General features: G+C 49.2%; 2 protein-coding genes across 7 annotated transcripts in view; both read right to left on the bottom strand.

Annotated features, from left to right (window-relative positions):
* The window catches only part of LOC122373495 (cytochrome P450 26B1-like), a 29,785-nt gene that overhangs the window by 3,938 nt on the left and 2,503 nt on the right, over positions 1-23,344 (bottom strand). For 2 of the 6 annotated variants that reach the window (XM_043351616.1, XM_043351615.1), the window contains exons 2-7: positions 13,237-13,327; positions 7,810-7,992; positions 3,819-4,028; positions 3,378-3,523; positions 2,376-2,691; positions 178-320 (exon numbers count right to left, since the gene is read on the bottom strand). In XM_043351616.1, coding sequence (XP_043207551.1) covers positions 178-320; positions 2,376-2,691; positions 3,378-3,523; positions 3,819-4,028; positions 7,810-7,852 — 858 coding nt within the window. In that variant the 5' untranslated portion in view covers positions 7,853-7,992; positions 13,237-13,327. Of the gene's footprint in view, positions 1-177; positions 321-2,375; positions 2,692-3,377; positions 3,524-3,818; positions 4,029-7,809; positions 7,993-13,236; positions 13,328-23,344 lie in introns of those variants that run through there. The other 4 variants (XM_043351614.1, XM_043351617.1, XM_043351619.1 and 1 more) reach the window with 3 other exon arrangements.
* On the bottom strand, positions 9,360-13,245 carry LOC122373494 (DNA ligase 3-like). Its single transcript, XM_043351613.1, is given in 3 exon segments — positions 9,360-11,310; positions 11,312-11,370; positions 11,373-13,245. Coding segments are annotated over 3 exon segments (3,027 nt in total). The 3' UTR covers positions 9,360-10,215.

The raw sequence follows: 23,344 nt of genomic DNA, 5'->3' as shown, positions 1-23,344 counted from the left end.
AAACAGTGCTCAACTCGCAAAATAGTATCAGCAGTCGGCGTGCCCTTAAGCCCCATAACTAATTACATAATGTCTGTCCTGTGCACATCCGTCCGTAACCCAACCAACTCAACGGAAACGTCAGATCGGGTCGGCTTTACTATCAGCCCCATTCTCTTAATCCCAACCGCCAATTACCTCCTTCCATTGGGGTGACGCCACTATAGCTGACGTGAGTAACGAGGCCAGCGCCTTGGGTATCATGGCCGACGCGCAAAGCAGCAGGTGGTTCCTGCGAGTCTCCGGGTCCTCCACAGCCAGCTTTAGGGACTCGATGAACGCTAAACAGAGAGTGGGGGGTCAGAGTGTTCAGTGTCACATTTAAAAGAGAAAAATTCACTCGAAACGGGTGATCACTTAGTGTTGACACTGAGCGGAAGATAATGCCTACGTTCCATGTTTTTGTACATACAGCTGGACAACGGATAACGGCATCATTATTGCTTCATTAGGAAGACGGTCGGCTGAGTTTTTTCACAGAAATGCCACAGACGGATAATCGATGAAACCCGACTGCGGTGGGCGTGGAGGAGACGTTTGTGGCCGGCTGCGGGTTGGGAGGTCGTCCACAAGGGTAGAAGTGGACTAATTGGGATTAGGTGTATAAGTATTTACCTTAAGTAAAGGTCATTAGGTACCCTTTCGAGTAATCAGACCCTTTACTCAAGAGATGCCTCCTCTTCTTCTGACGAAGATGAGTAGGCTGCCATGCTAGGTGAGGCCATACATTGATGGCCACGATGATCATTAGTATGAGAACTTGTAGTTGAACTTTTCAGGGTGGTCCTTCCATTCCTTCCCCAGTCTGTACTTGAACACATCGACATTTGGAGCATCGATGGTGTGGGTTGACAGCTTGTTCCATGTCTGAGTTACTCGTGCCGCAAAGAAGGCTTTTCTGGGTCCCAATTGATGCTGAACTTGAAGTTTTTGATCGTGACCTCGGGTGACACGGCTGAGAGAGTTCTTGAACATGCTGTTGTGACAACACGGGCACTCTCTTTGGAAGTCCACCTTGTCGAAGCCTTTCAAAATTTTGAAGGTCTCGATGATGTCCGACCGTTTCCGTCGGAATTCCAGAGTAGGTAAATTAAGACTCCTGAGGCGATCTGAATATGAAAGGTGAGACAGTCCGTTCACCAGCCTTGTTGCCCGCCGCTGCACCTGTTCGAGTGCATCTTTGTCCTTTTTTAACTTGGGACTCCATATAACAGTTGCATACTCGAGGTGGGGCCTGACAATGCTTTTGTACAAGGCTTTGAAAATGTCGCTGTCAATGTTTGCAAAGGTATGCTTGATTGCACCAAGAATTCTATTGGCCTTGTTAATCTGGTTAGTGACATGTTTTGAGAAGGATAGCTTCATGTCTATAGTGACTCCCAGGTCCTTTTCCTCACAGACTGCTTCAAGGGTATGTTTGCCTCCACCCATAGTTGTCATGGTATACTCACTTCCAGGATTTGTTGGTCCGAGATGCATGACCTTGCACTTGAGTGGATGAAAGATCATCTGCATTGTTTTTGCCCAATCTTGCAAAGAGTTGATGTCCTCTTGCAGATTGTGAAGTTCACCATCACGCTCGTTGATGACTTGGTAGACCTTGGTATCGTCCGCAAACATAGAGATATGACAATTTAAGAGGTCGGGAACATCACAGACAAACATGGAAAACAAGAGAGGCCCGAGCACTGAGCCTTGCGGCACTCCACTTGTTACAAACTCCCAGTCTGAGAGTGATCCATTGACGTTCACTCTTTGCCGCCTGCCTGTTAGAAAACTCCTTATCCACTGATGAGTCTTTGCATTCACCCCTAGAGCCTGGACCTGGGCTAGAAGCCGTTCATGGGGCACAGTGTCGAACGCTTTGGCATAGTCCAGAAACACAACATCCACTGTATAAGTGCGCTGGGTGAGAACGTTGGGAAGATGAAGATACCGTAGACGATTCGAGGCGAACCCCGACGATTACATGACAGTTCGGAGACGATAGAACGATAGATATACGATTTCGGGGCAGTGCGATTCTCAACACACGATAACATTCAGAACCTCGACTGGTAGATGCGCATGGCAAAAGCCGACTGGTTCTCCGAAACAAGTCTTTAAAAAAATGGTGACAATACCTGATAATGACAATCATGAAAAGCGAAATCAGAAACAGGCTCCACAGAACCACAAACAGTTTGAACGGATGGCGACTATTATTTGTCAATATAATCACTACCGAATGATGAAAATATGATTCACATTCGGGTCACATGCTCGTTACGGTTAACATAAAGCAAAAAAATACGCCAGAGTCACACGGTCCGAGAAACAAAGCACGCGATCCTCACCGGACTGTGCGTCATCTCGGAGCATCTGGTCGGCCAGTGTGAGCAACTGCTCCTTGGCGTCCATGGCCTGTTTGTAGGAGGAGGAGGTGGCGAACGGCACGCTGACCGACACGGGCAGCGCGTACAGTCCGTGCCAGTGGGTGGTGGCGATGTCTGTCACGGCAGCCACGTCAGCTCCGCGCTCCCGTCGCTCCAGGCCGAGAAACACGGCCAGGTTCAGCTCCATCGAGAGCTGCTTGAAGGCGGCGTACAGGTCGACCGGCCGGTCAGAGTCCAGCTGCTCCAGCCAGTGGCGGGTGACCCACTCCGTGATCGCCTGAAGAACGAATAGGTGAATGAATGAATGAAAAACAAATAAATCGGTGATCGTCTGAATAATGAGTGAATGAATAAATGAATCGGTGATCGTCAGAAGTATGAACGAAATAATGAATAAATGAATGAATGAATGAATAATTGAACGAAAGAATGAATGACTGAATCGGTGATCTCTAATGGGCTGCATAGACGTGTCGTGCTCAGGGAAGGATGTGGTGCAACTAATTGAGATGATGTGCAATTTTATGACAACGTTGAAGTCACGCTTCATTCATTACTCCGTTCGTTAGTTCGTTCATTCGTTCGTTCGTTGGTTCGGTCCCTAATTTGTTCGCTCGCTCGTTCGTTCGTTGGTTTCCTCGTTCATTCATTCATTCATTCATTCATTTATTCATTCATTTATTCAATCATTCATTCAATCATTCATTCCAATCATTCACTCATCCATTCATTCATTCATACATTCATTCACTTATTCATTATTTCATTCGTACAGCCAGTCAGCCAGCAAGTCAGTCAATCAGTCAGTCACTCGGTCATTCATTCAATCAATCATTCATTCATTCATTTATCCATTCATTCATTCATTCATTCATTCATTCATTCATTCATTCATTCATTCATTCATTCATTCATTCATTCATTCATTCATTCATTCATTATGCGGTGCGTTCATTCCGTTACCTGGTAGTTGGTGGCCGTTTCTGAGCTGAACAGGCCGTGTAGGCTGGCCCGAATGGAGTCAGCTCGATCCCCTTCCATGAACACCAGGTTTTCACCCAGAAGAGGCATAAACATGTCGCGGAGACCGCAATGGAACGTCTCCCGATCTGAAAAAAGGCAATGTATTACACATGCACACAGTCCAGTCACGGATGAGAACCAGCGTGTCTTTTAATACGCACGATGCTACGCAGCGAAATAATTCGGGAGAAATGACATTATTTGACAGGATATCACGGAAGATGTAGATGTAGAATGCATGAAAATACAGTAGGGCCCTGGGCCAGGCATGTAATGAGCAAGTTACAAAATAGGCAAATCCCAAACAGACCCACCATTACACCTCATGACCTTGCTAACCCCGTCCCTATCAGCACACCTCAACCTGGCCAGTTTACAGACCCCGCAGCAGGTGTCGGACGGCCCGGTTGTCGGCCAGCACCACGGTGGGCCGCAGCAGCAGCCGGGTGAGGAAGGCGCGCGCGCCGTGCTGCTCCACGCCGGCGCTGACAAAGCGCACCGGGTCGCGCCACAGTTCCACGGAGCGGTCCGAGAGCAGGGTACGTCCGGCACTGCCCGGCGGACGAACCGGCCGGAGTCCACCGCCGGAGTCTGGGGACGCGGGGCCGGGGGCGGTCACAGCCGTCAGAGGGAGGGGGGGGGGGTGAGCTTATTACAAACTGGCACTGTTAATTGTTCAAGTACAGCTGAACGTGTAAAGAAATGTAATACAATAGCATTGAACACAACCTTCCGATCAGTCTTAGACAAGGCCTCTGGACGTCAACTTCCTCTGAAAAAAACACGATCGCTCTTCACACAGTTCCAAGGGCTGGATGAATTTACCTAACTGAACGTAGTTTGAATTTCTGAGAATCTAATCACTGGCATATAAAGCCAGCTTGCATGAATGCATGAGAAAGCTGGTAACGTCCGATAACCAGCACTCATCCTTTCTGATGTTGTGCGGTAGAAACTGAACAAGCTACGCCAGGATAATTGATGTTCAGCAGTTAGTGCTATTGTGAGAAAGACAGGCGGCAGGTCGAAAATCGAAACGTCAAAAGTACGCAAAGCGCCACAGATCCCTAGTCTGATTGTCTTTGGTTCGATTATCACTTGTTCGGTGGTCACCAGATTGGTTGTCACGGGTTTTCTTGTCATTGGTACGGCTGTCGATCGGTTGTCACGGGTTCGCTTTTCACTGGTTTGGTTGTCTTTGTTTCAGTTGACACTGATCCAGTCAGCATTGGTTCAAGTCTCACTAATAGTCGTCTTTGTTCGGTTGCGTCTATCTCAATTGTCACCGGTCCAGTTGTCATTGGTTCTTCAGTTGTCCCTGGTCCAGTAGTCACTGTTTCGATTGTCACTGGTTCAATTGTCCCTAATGCAGAACTGCCAATGATTTCATCGTCACTGGTCGACAGTCGTGGAACTACCTATAAGCCTGTTGAGGGCTGCACCGCACGGCGTAGCTATTACCCGGCGAGTTTCACATTCCCGTCAATAGATGGCACCAGCGACAAGCGCCGGAAGATAGACTGTGCCGCAGAGCAGCGGATGAGCGCATCGCCGCGCTGTAGTGCATGTCTGTCGGGCGATTGGGAGGCTACATGGAAATTCTAGCACAACACTGCAACAATTTAACGACCTTTAGATAATCACTGACCGTTAATTGATACTTGGCCCAGGATGTCAGTAGGAGGGATGCATGCACACTGCACACGCCCCCTTTTTCACGCGTTACGATCGAACACAAATTAACAAATTAACGCGGACTGAATTGTTAGGTAGGTACCCACAAAACCAAAAGCATGCCTATCTCAAAGAGTAGGCACAAACTCCCACATAAGTTGTATGCATGCATCTGCTTGCTCGCGAAGCACGACGAACCATAAATTATGGCATGCATCAGTAGCGGTGGAACACTTTCACTTAAGGGGGGGGGGGGGGGCACTGCCTACAGGGTGTCCAGAAAAAAAAGATACTACGGAAATTAAGTCGCATTCATTAACGCACGTGCCGATTTTGTTCCAACTTCGTGTGCTCATAGTGCAAGATTTGGCAAAACTCATGAGCACTGTAATACCCCAGTAAACATGCCGACGTCGGCCCGACGTCGGCCGACGTCGGGGTGACGTCGGCAACTCGGCACCGGCATGCCGACGTCGGCCCGACGTCGGTCCAACCTCGGCACGACGTCGGCTGGATGTCGGATATGCCCGCATGTTCCGACGTCCAGCCGAGATCCAGCCGACGTCGGGCCGACGTCGGACCGAGATCAATTGCTGAGGTCCAGCCGACGTCGGGCCGACGTCGGACCGACATCGGCCGCTGTTTTGACCGTTAAAATAATATAAAGTACATGTTTCATGTTTCATAAAGAGCCTCTGTATTCAAAATATCCTCAGGAAACTCAAATCTTCCTCCATGCCGCAACCTCCTGATCCGGACTGGACGGGAAACTTTATCCCATTTGGGATTGCCCGTAAGCCGATCTCGCCCGTAGCCGGGTGCGGTGAGTGCTTGGGGGCTGCTCGGCCTATCCTTTGGTCAGGCTCAGCCCCGGCAACTCACCAGGGCCGGGCCCAGTTCATATAGAAAGGCCAGTCGGCAAGTGTCACTTTCCCAAAGTGCCACTTATCAAAGGGACACTTTGGGAAACGTTGGTGCAGGTGTGTAATAAGAGTGGCTATATGAATCCATTGTGGGGTCGCCCTTTCCAATAAGTGTCACGTAACAGCAATGGGACCAGGGACTCTACATATATGAACTGGACCCAGGGTGCTCGCCAAGAAGACCAATGTCTCCATCCTATGATCCTTCCGGCTCTGAAATGGTCTTGTCAGACCGAAAGGGCATAACACAACAAAACAAACCAATTTGGTTAGCTGGATGCGTAGTGTAGTGGTTAGCGCACTAACCTCGCGTTTGAATAGCACGGGGTTCAAATCCCATCGCCGGCTGATGCTTTTGGCGTGTTGCCTCCCAGTAAACATGCCGACGTCGGCGACTGGGGGGCTCGAATCCCGCCGCCGGTTGACATTTTTGGCGCGTTGTCCCAATAAACATGCCGACGTCGGCCCCGTCGGTCCAACGACAAACGATCTCGTCAACCTTGGCAAACGATCTCGGCCCGACGTCGGCTCGACGTCGGCTGGACTTCGGCTGGACGTCGGAACATGCGGGCATATCCGATGTCCAGCCGATGTCGGGCCGAGGTTGAACCGACGTTGGGCCGACGTCGGGCCGAGCCTCGGCCCGACGTCGGGCCGACGTCGTCATGTTTACTGGGACGTCGTTGGGAAGTTGTCTATCTGCCCTCCGAGATGGTCAACATGACCATCAGTCACCTGCAGACTGTGCTAGTGCTGGAGCTGATCCGCCGGAAGGCCGCTCACATTGAGTATCTACTTTGAGGAGCTGCCGCGACTAACCAAAGATGTGCCATGTGGCGCCTGCCGTCTGTTTTGCCATATTTTTGCGAATACAAGCATGTGCCATTTTAAAATGTAAGGTGTTTATTTTCGGAATTACAGCAAAAAATAATAGTATCCGTTTTTCTGGACACCCTGTACTTTTGGTCCCATTCTTTCCATGCAACGCCCATAGGGCTAATGTTAAAATGTCGAAATCAAGGGGGGCTGCGGTGCCCCGGTGCCCCCCCCCCTCCCCGTTCCCGCCTATGGCATGCATTGTCGAACTCCCGATAACAATCCCTTCACTTCTCTTCTTAACAATCCCTTCACTTCTCGCTGAGCAGCCTTGTACGAAAGCTAGGCAGACTACAATGTATCTCAATGTCGCCTTATTTCCAATTTCATATGACAATGACATCATACCATAAAACGTGGACCTAGACCGTGTTCCTTTCTTCAATGAGACGTAGGTGGCCTTGGGTATGTAGGTTTAATTTTGATGAAAGGGCACGTTGCAAAGCGAATCTCACTACGGTCACAAAGCATATCATCGGGAGGTTGATGACAACTTTGCGACCAGTTTTCGTACAATGTTTGGAGCTTTACATTCCACGACATCGTAATCCAGGATTGTAGGTCTACTACACTCTTCACTGTTAAGTGTACAGTGATCCCGCGAAAAAGTATCCAAATTTCGATGTCTATCAAGCTTGGATATAGAAAAGTGCACCAAACTGCTCCTGGCTCCAAAATAAGAAAGCCGATTTGACTCGGGGGGGGGGGGACGCCCGGACTACAGTGGTCATCGGCGGTCGATTTGACTCATCCTCATCGCATCCTGCCCGCACCATGATAATGACCTTATTTTAATAGAATGAGCATTTACAACACTATGCGGGGCAGAAATGGCCGCTGCCCATCATACACCCAAACTAGCAAACCAACCATGCTAATGCACATAACTAGCAACCTACCTAATTTTCTGAACGGTGAGGCTGAACGGCTTCTGGCCCCCATCAGCGAAGGTTTTCAGCTGGCGGCCCTCGGAGCGCGGCCTCAGAGCTCAGACGGCCGAGTGCTGCCGCACGGCTTCCCTCAGACCGCCGCTGCTGCTGCCTCTCCGCTTGGCAGTCGTCAGTCTCCAAGGGCGGGGGGAGCTGGTGGGGCTCACACAGAGTTTTACGGGGGACCAATGTTTCAGAAGCGATTCGAGAAGCACGCAAAAAAAAACACTAAAGAGATGAAGTGGTCAGGATCAAGCATGTTTCTGACCTTGATTACGAATTTTGCTCTAGAAAATGTTCGATCAGTAACTAAAAATGGCAGAGTTATATGCTACCAAACATGGGTGATCGAAGAAGTTACATATTCAAGTGCGACTTCCGGTGCATTGTACATCTACATAGATATCGCACGGTACAATTGTTTATTGATGGGCAAAAATTTAAAATTTTGAGCTTTTGGCCTGCCCGTGGCCTGGCCTTCAGTATAATTTGCTGATAAGGGTGGTGATAATAAGGTGATATTAGCATCGAAGGGTGCATACAATGATTGAAGAGTATGTTGAAGATGTATGTTGCTGAATCTGCCCAAAAGCATGTCTTACACGACCTGTATAACTTGGTATTATAAACACATTTTTGGCTTGGCTTTAGTCTCCAACATACCTTATAAGTTATAAGTTATACGCGACAGTTTCGGTGCGTGCAATGTGCATGCCACGTAGGTGTCAATATCCCCGATCTAGCAAGCTTAGCAGTTAGCAGACAGGCTTAGCTTAGCAGGGCCTAGTGTGAAAATACCGTGAACTAAACGTTTAATCTGATCTGTGACGCCATCGGTGATCTCGAATCCAGCGCCAGTGTGCTCCATTATGCACAGCTTTCGGGCTAATAAATGCTAGTTGAATTTTAAACATAGGACGGTGCGGCCCCACTATCAGTCGCGTTATGGATGGTAAGTACTAGTGGTGTCAATCGGAACTTGAATCTTCGGAATTCCGATTTTGTCCAATGTCCAATTCGGAATTCGGTTGGACAATGGCCGCAGGCTTTGGACAACTTTGGAAAATCGCTTGCTACACCTCAACATTTTTAAAAAGTAGTCGTGTTTAACATTGATTGGCTATTAGAAAGCTCAGCTTTCGATATGATTAACACTTTTGAGCTTGTAGCGGTACATGAAAAGCAAATGAAATAACAGTGTTGAGTGTAAATTATTGCGTAGGTGTCGGACATCTTTGGACAAATGGCTGGCTTGGACATTTTTGGACGGACAATCGACGTAAGCATTGGACATTGGACGGACTTTGGACATACGTTTTCTGAAATTGACACCACTAGTAAGTACCTCATCCAGTCAGGAGCGAGTCAACATGCCTTGAAATTTATCGCAGCATTTTCTAATTTGCAGCACACCGCTCCCAGTCACACTAACGCTCACCAGACAATTGCCAAGTTCCGTCAATTGTCTGTCGACTAAGTTCCGCCATCATAAACCACACGTGATACTCCCAAACAACGTATCAAAACATTTAACGCAGCTAGTGCGCTGCTTTATTGGCATACAAGTGAAAATCGGTGCAAAACAAAGGGACAAAACTGCTAACACCTATCACAACGCATGAGCGCGGCCACCCGAGGAACAGTGAGATTGCAACGCAGCGACAAGACTATGAGAACGGAGGTTTTCCAAAGAATCCAGCGGAAAGCAAATGTCACATGTACTGTAACATGGCACCTCCATCATATGCGCCCATAAGATGACAAAAAGATCAATCAATTCTACGAATATGCAAACGACAGCCGAAGCAGGGACAGGCATCATTTTAATTTATTCCGTTTTCCCTCCGCATCCCCATTAGCCAAGGCAAAATGTTCCACAGTAATCCCCAACGGCTACATTTTTAACAGTTTCTGATGTACCGTGTTCATATAAAGTTTATATGCGTTATCGACAATATCGCAAGGCAAGGCAAAATACCGCAAAACAGCGCCAGCACACACAGTACAATGTGGAATAGTACGGTATCCAGAAAAGAATGTAAAAAAGAGAAGTGTTTTCGTGACAGCAGACACTCGAAGCGCAGCCCCCATAACTAACATATGGCGCGGTGAACCCCTCGACAATAACCAGCTGCCAGATCAAGGACAACCTCCAGAATGGACTAGAACCTAACGATATCGCCCGCCGAACACTCACTTGGGCATAGTTCTAACAGACCGCGTCGATGGTGATATTCACGAAAGCAATGCAAACATCGAAGCAGGTGCGCGTCCGATTCACAAGCACTTCAAACACAGGCAATTTGCATATCATCAGTTCATCGCGTTTGACCGGTAATTTTCGCGTTAAGCAGCGCGAATAAGAGCACGACATCTCTAAGGAGCGTAGGGCCGGGTGGGCGGCAGCCGGCCCAGCTTGATGGCGTCCCACACCCAGTCGGCAGTGACGACGGCGGCGGCGCTGCGCTGCACGCGGCCCGGCACGCGCTCGCCCGGCGCCGCCACATAGTGCGTGGCCAGCTGCAGCTGCTCTGGCTGTAGCAGCTCGCCGTCGTACGCGACGATATAGCGCCGCAGACGGTCGTCCGCCTCCAGCGAGGGCGACAGCACGGCCAGTACGGGGCGCAGCGTGGCCGGCGGCAGGCCCACTACGCTGCCGCTCTCAGTTTTCGCAGGCGCTGAGCCGCCGTCCGAAGAATCGTTCAATTTGCGTCGCTTGGACGGCGTTGTTTCACTGTTCGGTGTCGAGCGTTTGGTCAGAGTCGGCCGATCTGCAGCCGCCGATGGCTTGGTGGGTGAGCTTTCGTTGCTGCTGGTTGTCTGTCGTGAGGGTGACGACTGTGCCGATGACTGTTTGCTTGGCGAGGAGAGAGCAGATGACAGGGCCGAAGATGACTGCCCGTCGTCAAACACCTGCTTGGAGTTTTCGTACAAGACGAGAAGCTCCTTCAGCGAGGTGGCTGTCTCCCAGTTCTTGTCGTCACGGATCTTGGTGACGCGAGGGAACCGGATAGATATCCCATGTGCCGTGTGCACATTGTTCTTTGTGAACTCGGCGCCAGTCACTTCCCAGACGGGCGAGCTTTGTGGGTCCTGCACAACAAAGTCGGGGATCATCGTCTTGCTGCATTCCAGCCACTTTGGCACCTTGCTGGGGTCCTTGCTGATTTTGGTCACCTTGAGCTCCGTCTGTAGTCGGTCGAGTGTCGCGTCGTCGTGGCCTCCGTGCACCTTTGTGACAGTTCGCCACCGTCGGCCGTCGAAGCAGCCCATCAGAAAGACAGACATCATGCCGCCCTTGTTGCCGGTACCGAACCAGGCACCAAGCACCACTAGGTCAGCCGAGTCGGCCGCCTGTCCATCGCCCAGGTAGTCTTTCTTGACTTTCAGCCAATGGCGCTTTCCAGGTTCGTAGATGCTACCGAAGTCCTTCAGGACAAGGCCTTCTAGACCCTGCCGTATGACCGATGCAATCATATCCGACAGGTCTGGTGCTTTTGTGATGTGCTTCAGTTCCGAGAACATGACCCTATTCGGTACCTCTGTCATGTACTTCTCAAGGATTTTTCGACGCTCCAAGATCGTTTTCTTCATCAAATTCTCGCCGTTGAGGTGGAGACAATCGAACACAAACAAGCAGACGTTAGCATCTTTGAAGGCAGATTTCTTGTGCACACCAAGCGTGCCGAAGGGCAGTGGCTTTCCGGTGTTTGTGTCTATCAGTAATACCTCCGCGTCCAGGATGATGTTCTCACCATGTGGAAAGGCTTTCGGGATAAACTCCTTGAACTGCTTCACCTTGTGAGCAAGAACTGGCTTCAAGGACCGTGAGAAGTACGCAAATGTGTCGCCTTGCTTGTGAAGTTGCACACGTTCACCGTCGTACTTGATCTCAGCAAGCATACCGTTTGGACATTTTTTCATGGCGTACTCAACACTTTTGCAGGGTTCGGCCAGCATTGGGAGCACTGGCGTCATCAATGAGATACCGATGTCGAGCGAGCCCGGCTGACCGCAGACCTGCTGCTCCTGCACACGCTCAAGCACATCCTGTAGGTCACGGGTCGCTTGGAAGGCCTCGTAAGCGTCCGGGTGGATGCCGTCAAGGATGTGCTTCGCTCCGGCGTTTATCCGCAAGTCTGCCTTGATCAGGCGCACAAAGATCTTCAGGTCGTTTGCAGTGCATCTCTTTGCCACCCTCTTCAGCAAATTTTGCTGTTCTTCCTCCTTCGTAAGCTGTGACAGCTCGTCAAGGTATTTATCGACGTCCTGCAGCGAAAGAGTGGACTTTTTGGCCGGAAGAACGCTTTTTGACTGTTCAAAGAACACCCGAACTGTTTCGGCGACATCCCCTTGCTCTAAATCCTCAACCATCTCCTCAAGACTGACGTCGAATATCTGACTGAACAGCTTCGCCAGTTGTTTGCTCTGCAGATTGTACACCCTCTTCACGACGCCGGGAAGAAGCAAACGTGTCCACAGAAGAAGGTTTCCACGGAAGCCACTGCCGTCCGTGCCATTGGTGATGAAATTGTTGATAATCTCTGACTTGCTTTTGTAACTTGCTTCATCAGCAACGTTGGCGCAGATCTGGCGAAACTGTCGGAACGAGTTGTCTTTGTGACTGGGATCAGATGTATCGCATTTAGTAGTGCCTCGGTTACCAGCAGAGGTTGGAGTGCTAGCATCCTTTGTCTGGTTAGAACTAGGGCCAGCTTTCGAGGGCCCAGCACCAGAAACAAGCTGCTGCTGCTTGACATTCTTGGATGGTGATGGTTTTGACTGTTGACAAGCCTTGTTGACTTTCTTGGATGGCGATGGTTTCGACTGGCGACTGTCCACTACACTATCAATCAGCACCAACAGCTTCTTGCGATCCTCCGGCTGAATTTCATCCCAGCCATCCAGGTCTTCTGGCTCTTCAATGACCTTCGTGGTCGCTCGTGCTCGGGCAAAAGTTTCAAAAATGCAGTCTGAGTGATACCACTGCTTCATATCACCACCCGAGTCTGAGAATGGATTAGGGACAAGTTTTGCAATCCTTATGAGTCCCTTTCCGATCTTCTCCTTGCACTTTTTGCAGCCAGCAGTGCCTCGCTTTGCATACTCGATGCAAAACTTCTTGTCCGACATGGCAAGTGGGATTCCGAGGGCTTCAAAAGGAGAATGCAAATGGCACCAGTAGTAAGGGAAGAGAAAAACTCTTGCTGAAGGTAAAACAAAGGGCTTATGTGGGATGAGGGATTTTTTCAGTGGCAATGCTAATAGTCTACCAAAGAGGTATAGGTTTACCATGAACAGACCCCAGACAGCAGACAGTGCAACTGCAGGCGAGATAAAGCAGTGCAGCAGAAGAGGATCATTAATTGGAAGCTCACAGGCTGCCACTGAACCTACCCTCAGCATCTGGCTTCATCTTCTGCCTTTGGTGATATCTTCAGCCTTCAGCTCCTTATCACTTCAGTTCATTGGCTTTCCGAGAAATAACCTGAAACGGGAAACAGATTATGTATGATTTAGCATTTAGGCAATAAACATCACCTAATAATAACAATCATATGATGTAGGTACCTAATAATTACAGATACAGGTAGCATAGACCTATTAGAGCTAGAGGTACAGCTAGAAACAGAAGCTTATAAAACATAAGCTTTGAGCCTAATGTCATAAAATTTAAGTTAAGCCATGCCCTGTCTTGTTTGTGAAAACCTGATTAAGGAAAGAAACTCAAAAGAAACACAAAATAGCATATTTTGGTGGTACCTGGTGAAAGTGAACATTGAACATGGCATGATGTTAAGACCCACAAACCTTACTTCAAACTGTTAATAAAATATTTTGAATTTTGATGTAAGGGCATCTCTACAGTTGATTGCAGAATGCAGATAGAGACCTTGTATAAAGATAAGGTACACCTTTTTGCGTTGTTCCATGGCCAATCAGCAAAACCCATTCGTCCGATCTGCACATAGCTGGGCACCGGTGAGAGGCATTCCGGCACAACCTTCAGCATAAGGGCAAAACGGAATGCTAATCCCACTCCACAGTTCGTCAGTTGGTAAAACATTCGCTATTCGCGATAACTAATTGAATTCCGGCAAAACCTTTGACGATTTGGATAAATGCTTCGTCATTCGTTTATATCCCTTCGTCATTCACCAGAACATCCCCATGCTAATTTTGGCATTCCTCATAACATTTCGTCAAAACTAAAAACAGATCGCCCCTTTACAGAGAAGTATAAATATGACCGCGTTTATACACTAGGTATACAGTACAGTGCGAGCCGGCATGGTGGCGAAGCTCGTAGGTCATTTATCCACATAAAAATCGTTAGCTGTTCATGAGCGCTATAAGCACAATGTACATGGACGCAGCTGACATGTTATCGGCAGTGAACAGGCAACAGAGTGTTTGATAAGTCAACCCTGCCTCAAACACCAAGGTGTTCGGCGGTGGGCCGGCCGGACCCGGCTCGCCATCTGCCAGCCATTGCCCGCGAGTCCGACCGGTGCGGCCGCCCGAGGCATTGTCCCCAGAGCAGGGTTGTGCTCGACTAAAAAAAAAAAAATTGCCGACTCAACTCATCATTCAATTTCAGAAAGCCCTGACTCAACTCTGACTCAAACAAGGAGCTGATTTTTCCCTTGACTCGACTCATGACTCAAGCGGCTGAATGAAAATATGAGTCGACTCAAACTTGACTCAAATTTCAAGTGAGTTGACTCAAAATTGACTCAATCAAAAAAGTTGTTGAGCGGGGGGGGGGTGAAAAAATCCGGCAGCAGGGCCAGGGCTAAGTTGTTAAGGGGGGGGTATGAAAAGCTTATACATATATTGTTTCTATAAAGTTGAGTCAGCTGACTCACGTTCCTAAATGTTTGACTCCACTCAATGTCAAAAGTTATTTTACTGACTCAACTCTGACTCAACTCAACACCTTAATATTTTTGTCCGACTCAACTCTGACTCAACTCAACAGCTCAACATTTTATCCGACTCGACTCAAATCTGACTCAGTTGAGTCAGAGTTGAGTCAAATTTCTGACTCGACTCATGAGTCAAGCACAACCCTGCCCGAGAGAGCGCTCGGACAGTACAGTGACGCGATGATGACGGCCGGCTTCGTAGTTTGCACCGAAACGCTTAGGAGTCTGACACTCGACCGTCTACATGCATACTCGATATTGCGCCGGTAACTACATAGTCTCCTCGTAGCTATCGTATACTGCCTTTTTCGGAATCCAATGGTTGATTAGTTAATTGGTCAGAGACCAATTAATGCCGATTGCGCTGTAACATGTCGCAAGTCGCAACTTTCATCCATGAATGTGTGATAAACGTTAAACATTTAATATGGCTAGATAAGCACTACATCATTGACATTTTGATCACTGACGAAAGTTTTAAATCAACAGCCATTGTCTACGCACAGTACCGATGAATTTTGCCCATCGAGTAACCTTTTTGCGAAATGTCGAAGCATTATCACAATCTGACAAAGTGTTTGCCTATGATGAACATTGTGCTCATTGACAAAGAGTTATGCAGAATGGTTAAATGGAGTCCAGCCTGTCTTGCCGACCGTCAAACAGTGATGCACATCACCAATGGGTTATGCTGAATGACGCTTGTTCAAACTGATGCCGAAGTGGTTATGAGTTATGACGATTGGCCATCGAACAACGCAAACAGGTGTACTCGTATTAGTATGCAAAAGGTCCAATAAGTGTTAGGTTGGTAGGTTGCAGGCTGGTAAGCTGTAAATTGGTAGGTTGTAACTTGTAGGTTGGTAGGTTTAAGTTGGTAGGTTGTAGGCATGTAGGTTTCAAGTTGGTAGCTTGTAGCCTGTAGGTCAGTAGGTTAGAAGGTAAGGTTAGTTGAGGTTAGATTGTGTTTTTATCTTTGCTCAGACTTCTTCTACACTTTTACCGGCATTTCTATATACAAGACCTCAATTCACTACGGACAGGAAACAGAATGCTGTGGTACTACATAGGTTTCCAGGTAGTAGTAAAGCAGGCGTGACACTTTTTTGCAACCAAGGAGAGGTGCTGTGGGTTAGGTTGTAGGTTTTAGGTTTTAGGTGATAGGTTTTAGGTTGTTGGTTGTAGGTTGAAGGTACCTAAGGTTAGGTCAGGTTTTGTAAGGTTTGGTTTGATTTGATTAGAAAGCATCTCTGAGCATAGCGCTTCTCCTTGGTTGCAAAAAAACAGATGTGACGCCTGATTTACAACTACCGGTTTCTAATTTCTATTTTATTATGTAGGTACCAGCCTCCTCAACGGAAATTGAGGAGAGACCTCGAGGAGAACCTGGTCAAGAACCTAAAAACCAATCCAAAGATCTTTTGGAGATACTCGAATTCAAGGCTGAGGACTAAGGCAGGACTAAGGCGGGACTTGACAACCTCATAGATGCCTCTGGCTCCATTTTGTGCGACGACAGCGGTAAGGCGCAACTCCTAAACGCCTTCTTTAGTAGCGTCTTCACTGATGAGGATCTGTCCACCATTCCAGAGCCAACCAGCCAGTTTGCTGGTACGCCCATTAATACAGTCCCTATCACAGCCGAAGCAGTTCGACATAAACTTGACAACCTGAAGACTGACGCTGCCCCTGGCTCTGACGGTCTGCATCCGAAGCTGTTGCAGCATGCCTCCGCGGCCTTGGCTGGCCCGCTGTCCAACTTGTACCGCGAATCCCTGGAGCAAGGTATTCTCCCCCTCGATTTGGAAGTCAGCTACAGTGGTTCCAATCCACAAGAAGGGAAGCAGAAGTACCCCGGGGAACTACCGACCCATTAGCCTGACGTCCATCCCATGCAAGGTCATGGAATCTCTAGTGCGCGATGAGTTGGTCGAATTTCTGACATCCACCGGCCAGCTGTCTAGACACCAGCATGGGTTCCGTCCCCGAAGGTCCTGCAGTTCCCAGCTGCTGGAGGTGCTGGAGGACTGGACCAAGATGCTCGAACAAGGAGACGCGGTTGACGTGGCATACCTGGATTTTCGTAAGGTGTTCGACGCGGTACCACACATCCGACTTCTGAAAAAAGCTTAGGTGCTTTGCGATCTCAGGCAAACTATTGAAGTGGATTGAGGTCTTCTTATCTGTGCGCAAACAAGAAGTGGTCGTGAACGGATGCCACTCGAAACCAACTGCCGTCAGGAGTGGTGTACCGCAAGGCTCAGTTCTGGGGCCCCTCTTGTTCCTGCTGTTTGTTGACGACATACCCTCTGTGTTCGAGTGCTCAGTAAAGATGTTTGCTGATGATACGAAGCTCTACCGGACAATACAGCAAGAAAGTGTCTCCCGCTCAGAAGCCGCCGATGTTATGGGGCTGGCTGTCGCTCAATCCAGAGCTGGCAGAGACCACCCCGCCCAAGACACCCAGCCGGCGAGTGATGAGCAAAATCGTAACCCCGTCAATACTCTGCCGAGTGCCGCAGGCTGATGCGGAGGGAGAGGTGGCTGTCTCTCCTAACAGAGATGTCAGAAACCACTCTGCCCAACCATCGCCCATGCAGCTGGCGCGAGACCCAACGGTAACGACATCGCTCCAAGGCGACATTGATGCTCTAGTGGCATGGTCCGACCGCTGGCAGCTCCCATTCAACGAGGGGAAATGCCATTCAACCCATTCAACGAGCTTGGCTACGTCCCACGTAGCCAAGGGGACGTAGCCAAGCTGGCCGAGCGGGTGATCGCGACCCGTCTGTCACACCTCGCCGCCGAACGCAACATGATCCCACCTGAACAAGTCGGATTCCGCGAGAAGCGAGGTGTCGAGGATGTCGTCGCCCGGCTAACCCAGCAGGTCCAAGATGGATGGCAGCTCAAGCCGTGCCCGCCATCAAGACGCCAAGTCCCGGACGGAGAAGCAGCCCAGAAGTATGTCCTTGTGGCATAAGACTTCTCCCGCACATACGACCGGGTCGACCACCGTCTCCTGAGGGCGCGTCTCGCAAAGTTGGGAATCCTGGCTTGCTTCAACACCTGGGTGTGGGTATTCCTTCGAGACCGGAAGGCCTGTGTCGAAGTCAACGGCACGAAGAGTGGCGAGCACGTGTACAGGGCGGGCCTGCCGCAAGGCAGTGTCCTCTCTCCGACCCTGTTCCTGTTATGGTCGGCGCCGCTCGTAGCAACGCTCAAGACCCTGCCTGGTACAACCCCATTCATGTTCGCCGATGACACCTCGACGTTCTGCGCCGGCAACTCCATCGCCGTGGCCCGGGACCGGGCGCAGCTGGCGGCCAACACGCTCGTGAAGTGGGCGCACCGGAGTAAGATGGAGGTCGCGGGTCAGAAGACGCAGCTGGGGCATTCCACGATAGATCGTACCACTTTTTTCGAATTTGACACCCTCATCTCTCGGATTTTAACGATAATTGGTCTAAGGGGTAATCAGGGGCTCTGAATCCTCCTGTAACAATTTCAAGCTTATCAGATGAGTGGTTTTTGAGTTATAGTGTATAACATGTTTTGGATCTTGCGTTGCAGCCCCAAGTTCGGCGGGCTGTAACTCTAAGACGGTTAATCCAAATGCCAAATGCTATACGGCATTAAACTTGCATTGAAACAAAGAATAATATACATTTTCAAAATTTTGAAATATATACTATTTTTGATATAAAACACCTCGAGTTTCCTTTAATTTGCATTTTTATGCCTTTGGGACCAAATTTTTTGAATTTTTATTTACTTAAAAACATTTTTGGATCATTTTAAAGTAGTATGCAAAAAATAAGGAAGGTGTTCTTTCTATAAATGTACTTATTTTGCGTCACCGTAATGGTCTCGAATTGTGATTTCGGAAAAGAGCCTACAAATGGTGTGGTAAAGCTGCCTAGTGACATCACTGGTTACTGAAAGTTCAGTTGAAGTCATTTTCGCCTCACTTTTGCATTGTTGATCTTTCGTGACGTCATTCGTACGTCACTAGGGTCATAAGAGTTTTTCGTCAATAACTCTCGATCAAATTGAGCTAGAGAGACGGGAAAGCTACCAATGGACTCGGAAAGACATTGCGAATCGAATGATGATGTGCAATATGATCTCATTCATTCAGCTTCGTGGCCTGACCCGACTGTTAACCCGCGCCCCGTAGGGCTACCGGCGGACCCTACCACCCGTAGGGGGGGGGGGGGCCGTTTCGGCCCCCCCCCTAAGATCTCGGAAAGTTACCGGCCGATTTTCAAAATTCAAACGACGTTCGATAGCCCCACCCGGGAACTACCTTGTGACCAAATTTAATTGACCTAGGTCAAACCGATGACGTCACAGGTCAGGTCAAAGGTCAGATTTTCACCGTTCACAGGCAATTCAAGAAAGGTGCTGTGAAAGCGAGTAAATTGGTAATTTATTGAAAACCATCGATGGTACATTGTTCGTCAAACACATACCTTGCTATCTGAGGTCACTGATACCAGGTCAGGTCACAGCGAGGTCAGGTCACCGGGGGTCACAATATGAATGTGTCGTGTGATGCATGTTTTATGGTCCATTTTACATGACAAATGCGATTATGTGGGTTAGGCAGCCTTTGGGGCCAGCCTAGGTCACGTTTTTGTGAAGGTCAGGTCAAGGTCAGGTCAAATTAGGTCAAATTTCAAAGTTGATATTTTTGCATAAAATGGGTATCGATTCGATGCAGCTCGTCACGGGGAGTCTAATGGTGGTCTTCGTTTTGCTCTACGAGTTCTAGAATTGCCAAAAATTGAGTTTGAAAATTTGACGTCAACATTTTTGAACAGTTTTTTCGCTATAACTTGGCCAAAAAACGAGGTATCGATCTGAAATTTGGTATGTAGATAGAAGACGGTAGGCACTATCACATATATTCCGGTTTTTTTCGAAATTCAAAAAAAAATTTGGATTTTTTGGCGAATATATCCAAAAAAATGTTTTTTTGATTTTTGGGGGTCAAATCTCAAAAATTTCAAAAATTCGAGATAGCAGTTTTGTAGCCCTGTCAATTCTACACCTTTTATGTCTTGATCATTTTTCTGTATCTTCAAAGCTGTAGTCCTGACAGGTCTTCTCGCGAAGGTCTTTTTTCGGTCGAAAATGACAGAACATGACGTCACTCTGACGTCATTTGTGGCCAACCTATCATAGCCTCTGGAAAAATTTTTGGTCACAATGTGTAAAATTGATGCCCGGAGGGGTCCTGAAAGTTTGGTGGCGATATCTCCAGCCGTTTAGGAGATATCGACCGAAAAGGACAGGGGGGGGCCGTTTCGGCCCCCCCCCCCCTACGGGGCGCGGGTTAACCATCTCTGTAGCGGCGCTGTTTGTCCAGCGCCGCGCTGGTTGGCTTTGCCGCGGACTCGAGCGGTCACGTGATGCCCGGGGGCTGACTGCCGGCTGGGCCGCCCGGTCGGGGCGCGGAGCCAAATACACGGCAGTGTGCTGACCCGAGGTCAGCGACTTAAGCTGACTTCACCAGAACAAACAGTATACCATTCGACGCGCCGGAGCTAGGCAAACACAAAGATGCTAAAATCGCGGCTCTGCGACCATTTGTTGCGAAGTTATCTATCAAAAACCGGACCCGTAATCTGGGTCACTTGAAATGACCTCAGGGGTCACCAATGAACCCCAGACCTTAAAATGTGGTAGGTATTATTCGATGCATCTTGTAACGGCACACATGCTTGTTTTTCCGCAAGGTTCTAGCTCCATTAGAGGCGAAACGGCGAGCTGGGGTCGTACCGACCCCCGGAAACTCATTTTGTATACATTTAAATGAGGAACTTATAGAAAGAACACCTTTCTAATTTTTTTGCATGTCGATTTTAAAGGACCTGAGGTTTATTTTGAAAAAATAAAAATGGCAAAAATGTTGGTCCCAAGGGCCATTATAGACAATTTAAAAAAATACTACGACTTTTTTCAATATGTTAAGCTTTTCTTTCCAATTTTAAAAAAAAACTGTATTAATCTTTGATTCATCGTTAGTTCAAAGCTGTTTACCGTTTGTTGCTTGCTTAGCTCGTTTTTGAGTTATAGCTCATCAAACTCACCCTTACAATCTGAAGTTTAGAAAATATTATGCAAAGTAACTCAAAAAGTTTTGATTTGAGAAGTCTGATATTTTGACAGGTGTTTTTGGAGCCTATGATTACCCCTTCTACCAATTTTCATTAAAATCTGAGAGATGAGGGTGACGGGCCTGGTACGATCTATCGTGGAATGCCCCAGCTGCTCCTCCTCTCCCAGAACCCCCGAGACGCCGTCGACTGTCACATCCACGTGGCGGGTCAACTGGTGGAAGGGGGACCTGACCTGAAACTTCTGGGAGTGACGCTGGACAGGACGCTGAGCTTCGGCCCGCACTGCAGAAGTCTCCGTCGGCGCGTCCGGCCCCGAGCGGCCCAACTCCGACGTCTCACCGGCCGCAGCTGGGGGCTGCAAGAACAGCAGTTGCGCGCCGTCGCAAACGGCTACGTGCGCGGTGCGATAGAGCACGCGGCTGCTGCCTGGCTGCCGGCAGTGTCCAAGTCCAACATCGAGATCCTGGAGCGAGAGATGCGCGCCGCGGCGAGGATCGTCACGGGCCGCATCCACTCCGCACCACACCACGGTGTAATGGCCGAGGCTGGCATGCTGCCCGTCGCGGCACGACGTACTGCGCTAGCGGCGCGTATGTTCGCGAAGGCTGCCGCGCTCCCGCCAGAGGACCCCCCTCCGAGCGGTCGCCATGGCTGACCCCCCCTCAGCGCCTCAAGCTGGTCACGGGGTGGCGCCAAGTAGGCCGGGAGGCCCTGCGGGTGCTACGGATCGAGCTGCCGGTTGAGGCCCTGCTACCAGAGCGACCGCCACCGTGGACGCCCACCGGCAAGATCACCTTCAACCTGAGCATTGGCGCGCTGCCCGCCGGTGCGGCGAGGTCCACGAAGAGAGACGGCAGCGCTCCATCACCTGGCGTCCATGACGCAGCGCGCGACGTGGGCGTGGACCGACGGCTCGTCGAGCGGCGGAATCCTCCGCGGTGGGGCTGGCGCCCTCATCGTCGGAGCTGATGACAGCCGCACCGAGCTCCGTGTCCCAGCGGGCACACTCTGCTCCAACTTTCGAGCGGAGATGGTCGCCCTGCAGGTGACGCTGGACCACATCGTGAGATGATGTTTTTCGTACTCCAGCGTAGATGGGTAGCCATACGGCTTCCACGGTTGACAGTGATGGCATCAGTCATCTTTTGCAAGCTCGTTAAAGATTTGGGCTGTACGGGGATTCGAACCCCGGGCCTTTGGATTAGCGCTCCAATGCTCTACCTCTGAGCTATACAGACCAAGTGCTTTAACGAGCTTTCTGCCAAGTTTTATGCGGATCATTCTTAGGTGTTGTTTTTATCCGCTGGGACTGAGAGCGTGAGATGATGTTTTTCGTACTCCAGCGTAGATGGGTAGCCATACGGCTTCCACGGTTGACAGTGATGGCATCAGTCATCTTTTGCAAGCTCGTTAAAGATTTGGGCTGTACGGGGATTCGAACCCCGGGCCTTTGGATTAGCGCTCCAATGCTCTACCTCTGAGCTATACAGACCAAGTACTTTAACGAGCTTTCTGCCAAGTTTTATGCGGATCATTCTTAGGTGTTGTTTTTATCCGCTGGGACTGAGAGCGTGAGATGATGTTTTCCGTACAGCCCAAATCTTTAACGAGCTTGCAAAAGATGACTGATGCCATCACTGTCAACCGTGGAAGCCGTATGGCTACCCATCTACGCTGGAGTACGAAAAACATCATCTCACGCTCTCAGTCCCAGCGGATAAAAACAACACCTAAGAATGATCCGCATAAAACTTGGCAGAAAGCTCGTTAAAGTACTTGGTCTGTATAGCTCAGAGGTAGAGCATTGGAGCGCTAATCCAAAGGCCCGGGGTTCGAATCCCCGTACAGCCCAAATCTTTAACGAGCTTGCAAAAGATGACTGATGCCATCACTGTCAACCGTGGAAGCCGTATGGCTACCCATCTACGCTGGAGTACGAAAAACATCATCTCACGCTCTCAGTCCCAGCGGATAAAAACAACACCTAAGAATGATCCGCATAAAACTTGGCAGAAAGCTCGTTAAAGTACTTGGTCTGTATAGCTCAGAGGTAGAGCATTGGAGCGCTAATCCAAAGGCCCGGGGTTCGAATCCCCGTACAGCCCAAATCTTTAACGAGCTTGCAAAAGATGACTGATGCCATCACTGTCAACCGTGGAAGCCGTATGGCTACCCATCTACGCTGGAGTACGAAAAACATCATCTCACGCTCTCAGTCCCAGCGGATAAAAACAACACCTAAGAATGATCCGCATAAAACTTGGCAGAAAGCTCGTTAAAGTACTTGGTCTGTATAGCTCAGAGGTAGAGCATTGGAGCGCTAATCCAAAGGCCCGGGGTTCGAATCCCCGTACAGCCCAAATCTTTAACGAGCTTGCAAAAGATGACTGATGCCATCACTGTCAACCGTGGAAGCCGTATGGCTACCCATCTACGCTGGAGTACGAA

This window comes from Amphibalanus amphitrite, unplaced genomic scaffold (genome assembly GCF_019059575.1).
Source record: "Amphibalanus amphitrite isolate SeventyFive unplaced genomic scaffold, NRLGWU_Aamphi_draft 001505F_arrow, whole genome shotgun sequence".
In the NCBI taxonomy this organism is placed as follows: domain Eukaryota; kingdom Metazoa; phylum Arthropoda; class Thecostraca; order Balanomorpha; family Balanidae; genus Amphibalanus; species Amphibalanus amphitrite.
Note: the sequence above shows the minus strand (reverse complement) of the source record. Positions and strands in the feature narration are given on the sequence as shown.